We start from the raw sequence: 5000 nt of genomic DNA, 5'->3' as shown, positions 1-5000 counted from the left end.
CACACACACGCACGCACACACACACACACACACACACACACACACACACACACACACACACACACACACACACACACACACACACACACACACACACACACACACACACACACACACACACACACACACACACACACACACACACATGTGCCTCACCCCAACCCCCCACCAAGATTTCCTTTGATGGAATGTTCACGCCACCTGCCCTTTAAGCCAGATGTTTTCATAACATGTTGGTCATGTCATCCAGATCATAGGGGTTAATTCTTTTATATTGTAGATGTACCAAAATTAGTTTCAGTAAATATAGTTTTTTCTTTTTATAAGAAATTAAGATTGATTTCATATTCTAAGATAGAAGTAAACGATATGTGTTTGAATTGATATAGAACTTCATTTGAATATCAGGTATTGTTATTATATTGTATGTTATATGGTAGGATCTCCCTCAACGTCATGACACTTAACGTTGAGTCGCCGAGGGTCTACACTGCACAGGGCGTCCCCATCTCTGTCACTGGAATTGCTCAGGTGAGTGATGATGTCGGTGATAGCTAAGGATATTTTAGCCATTAGATTTGTTCATATGTAGAAGAGATTTTTAGTAGGGATTGAGTCTGTTACCACATTATTTCATATAATAATTTGATGTAGATGGATCATGATCACTCTGAAGATCAGCCGATGTCAGTTTTTAAGGTTCTGCAAGTGTGCTGAAACAAAACATGGTGTGTGATATATACAAAGTGAGCAAAAAGCAGTTGATATGAATCTTTTACAGACTACATTTTCCATTGGCAGGTGAAGGTTCAAGGTCAGTATGAGGAGATGCTGCTAGCGGCCTGTGAGCAGTTTCTTGGAAAGAGTGAGGCAGAGATCCAGCAGGTTGCGCTTGAAACCCTGGAGGGACATCAGCGTGCCATCATGGGTTCCATGTCTGTTGAGGTTAGTGTCTTTTTTGTGTGGATTTACAAAATTGCTGTATTGTTTTGTTGCATCAATTTTTTACATCTACGCAGGAAAGAGACTTAACCCTAACTGGCATTGAGCCATAGTTTGTAAAATTTTTGTTCTCAGAGTTACACAGTATTTCATGTGACAAAGTGTAGGAAAACTACACCTTGTCACATATATATGTGAATCTCGATACTTTTATTCTCTTTGTCTTGTTTTTGTCTTAGTTTAAGGTACAATGGATGTGCACTTGGTTTGTCACTCCATTGTAGGGGAGTGACATGTAACAAGCAAGTGTTGCAGTTCTCATGGCATGTTCACAGAAAAGGATTGAATCCAGTTTTTGATTCCTTTGGCAATTGTGTACATGCTGAGAGAGAGGTTATGCTTTCTTGTAAAGTGACATTGACACTTGGTGGTGGTTCACAAGCATTTAACATTCCCTAAATTATTTTAGATGAGTTTCTTCCTGTTTTATGTTTTTTTTTTTATTCAGCTATTTTATTTTACATTTACTTTGTTTTGGAGATCTCCAAATAGAAATCAGAAAAACACACACACACACACACACACACACACACACACACACACACACACACACACACACACACACACACACACACACACACACACACACACACACACACACACACACACACACACACACACACACGTACGTACGTACATATTCCTATACATATATATATATATATATATATATAGAATACACATACTTACCTGTACATGTATGTGTATGTATGTATATACTTAGGGATACATTTACATATGCATATGCAAACATATGCACATATTGTAAGACACACACACACACAAAAAAAAGGAAAGATGTAAATTTAGATTTTCTCTTTTAGAAATGGAATTTGTGGGATAATGAATGGAAACCAGTTTCCTATTATTAGATGTTGCACAAAATTATTTTACTTGTAAGTCATGGGATGAAATTGCCTATAAAAGTAGTGTGAAGGGATTCTTTGGGAAATTTTTTGTAGTTGTAATTTCATATATTCCCTCTTTTCCCACATACATTGTTGGTAATCCAGGATGTAAAATATGCACAATACAGCATGCCTGTACATGCCACTCACTGTTTACCCATCATGCTGTTACTACATATTTTTAGTTAGTAGATTTCATTGATGTAGTTAGGTTAGGTTGTAGTTGGTCAAGGTGTAGATCTTATTGTAATTTTTTGACACATCTCATATACCCATTAAACATGCTTTAGGTAGATGTGAACTTTATATTTGAAATCAGGATTTTCCAAAGATGTACCAGAAAGTGTGTAAGTTCTAAAGATTCATTTAAAGTTTATTGAACATGTAAAAGAGCATGTGATATTTTTGACCCATCATTATGGGATTCATGCTGAACAAGCTCAAAACAATAGAAAACAAGGAAGAACTGGAAAACACAAGATTATACAGACCTTTTTGTTGTATTGCAGTTCGGCAAAAGACCTTTAGCAGAAAGTAATTTACTCTTGCTGCACTTCAGTGTGATATTTAATTTATTGTTCAATTTTATCTGTCAACAAAATAGGAACATTGCCTGATTTCAGAACTTCCATATGATGCAGAGGTTCCTCTTCTGTTGGACTTTAGATTCTGTTGATAGGATTGTTTGATGGTTGCATTGATTTCCTCAAGATATTTATGTAGCAATACCTTATGCATGGCTCTAAGCTTTTACCTCTTTTTTTTTTTTAGATTGTTGAAAATTATTTTATTTTCATTTATGTTTAACCCACTCACAATGCATGACATATCACATCATGGCTTTACTGTCATTCAATGCTGGGATGATTTCCCATCACATTATCATGCTTCTCATATTTCTCTACAGGGGCTGATACTGCAGGTTGCCCTGCACGTGCCTCAGTATAGCGCTGGGAGTTCCTGTTGTGAGTGGGTTAATGAATGTAGCTTAGGTAGAATAAGACTTAAAGATTCTGGCTTTAGACTAAGTATCAGATTTAGATTGTAGGTGATAATCCTTTGGAATTTACTTGTGATTTGTAGTATTTGAGATAAAAATAATTTTAATGTTGGAGGTTTTCTCATGTTTTTCAACAGGTATTTTCTTCTTGTAGTGATGAAAATTACCTTTGTCCATCTGCTAGCAGCAAGAAGGGATGGAAGTTGGTTGAGTAGCATTCATACCCAGTTGAATATAATACCCTTACTTTGACCTTAATGTGGGCATATCCCCCTCTTCTTTTGCTCTCCTGCCCCCTTTTGCATCTTATCCTCCTTTTTGAATGCTGTAAGTCAGTAGGAAGTGTGCGGTTGCATCATACCATCTTGGATGACGTCATTGCACATTGCTTGCATGGCAAATCATCTACGGATACCCCACCCTCTACCATAGTGATTTGTATTTTCTACATCCAAGGTAAGAGGTAGATAGAAATGTATGGGAAAGGAGGGAATGAATGGGAGACTTGAAATCTTCCCCCTTGAGACTCCTCATTAAAAAAGGAAAAAAAAAAGTTAGCAAGATTTGTTGCAAGGGGACAAACTTCATCGTCTAGGATTTATCATAGTATTCAGCATTATAATAATGTTAGGTATAATGGAGGTAATCTTTTACTTAATTGTGATGGATACAAAGGCTAAGCAGCTTGATAATTCAGAGTGCAAATAAATCCATAAAACATGTCAGAGAAACTTTGGTATATGTCCGTGCCTCCCTTCTCACAGGAGATCTACAAGGACCGCAAGAAGTTCAACCAGAACGTCTTCGAGGTGGCATCCAGCGACCTGATCAACATGGGGATCACTGTCCTCTCCTACACCCTGAAGGACATTCATGATGATGAGGTAAGGAAGGTGACCGATGTGTGGAGAGGGGAGCACGTAGGCTAGAGATTGACTTTTTTAGTGTAATTGTTTTATTTTAATGATAATGAAAGAAAATATCAACACCAATTATCTCATCATAAATATCATGATTAATATGGTAATTGTTGTTATTACTTTTATTATTATTATTAAAGCTGTTTTTATTATTATTATTATTTTTTTTGTTATTGTTGTTATTATTGGTATCATTATTATTAGTATTATCAGTATTATTATTACTGTTATTACTATCATTACTATCATTACTATCATTACTATCATTACTATTATTATCATTATCATTATCATTATCATTATCATTATCATTATCATTATCATTATCATTATCATTATCATTATCATTATCATTATCATTATTATTATTATTATTATTATTATTATTATTATTATTATTATTATTATTATTATTATTATTATTATTATTATTATTATTATTGTTATTGTTATTGTTATTGTTATTGTTATTGTTATTGTTATTGTTATTATTATTATTATTATTATTATTACTATTACTATTACTATTACTATTATTATTACTATTATTATTACTATTATTATTACTATCCTCCTCCTCCTCCTCCTCATCATCATTATCATTATCATCATCCATATCACCAGTATCATTATCCTCATTATCATCACTATAATCATTGTCATCATCAGTATCATCTTTATCGTCATCATCATCATCATCATCATCATCATCATCATCATCATCATCATCATCATCATCATCATCATCATCATCATCACCATCACCATCACTGTAATTGTCGTCATCATCATCATTGTTTTTATATGATGTTATGTGAAGTTATGATGAGGATGAGGAAGAGGAGGAGGATCATAATAATAGTAATGATAATAGTACTACTGTTAATGATAGTGATTATGATGATAATAATAGTGATACTAATGATGATGATGATGATGATGATGATGATAAATGAATAATCATAGTGATGATATTGATAATGATAATAGAAATGATTATGTTATGATAATGATGATAATAATAATAATATTATTATTATTATTATTATTATTATTATTATTATTATTATTATTATTTTATTATTATTATTATTGTTATAACAATCATCATCATCGTCGTTGTCGTCATCATCGTCATCGTCATTATCATTATCATTATCATTATCATTA

General features: G+C 33.5%; 1 protein-coding gene across 1 annotated transcript in view; it reads left to right on the top strand.

The window, feature by feature from the left end:
* Positions 1-5000, top strand: part of Flo1 (flotillin-1) — a gene marked incomplete in the record, with an annotated part of 54357 nt that overhangs the window by 22582 nt on the left and 26775 nt on the right. Inside the window, 3 exon segments of the mRNA XM_070133842.1 lie at positions 441-531; positions 802-945; positions 3675-3794. Coding sequence (XP_069989943.1) covers positions 441-531; positions 802-945; positions 3675-3794 — 355 coding nt within the window.

Source organism: Penaeus vannamei, chromosome 19, assembly GCF_042767895.1.
Source record: "Penaeus vannamei isolate JL-2024 chromosome 19, ASM4276789v1, whole genome shotgun sequence".
NCBI lineage: Eukaryota > Metazoa > Arthropoda > Malacostraca > Decapoda > Penaeidae > Penaeus > Penaeus vannamei.
This window is presented reverse-complemented; position numbering and strand designations above follow the sequence as displayed.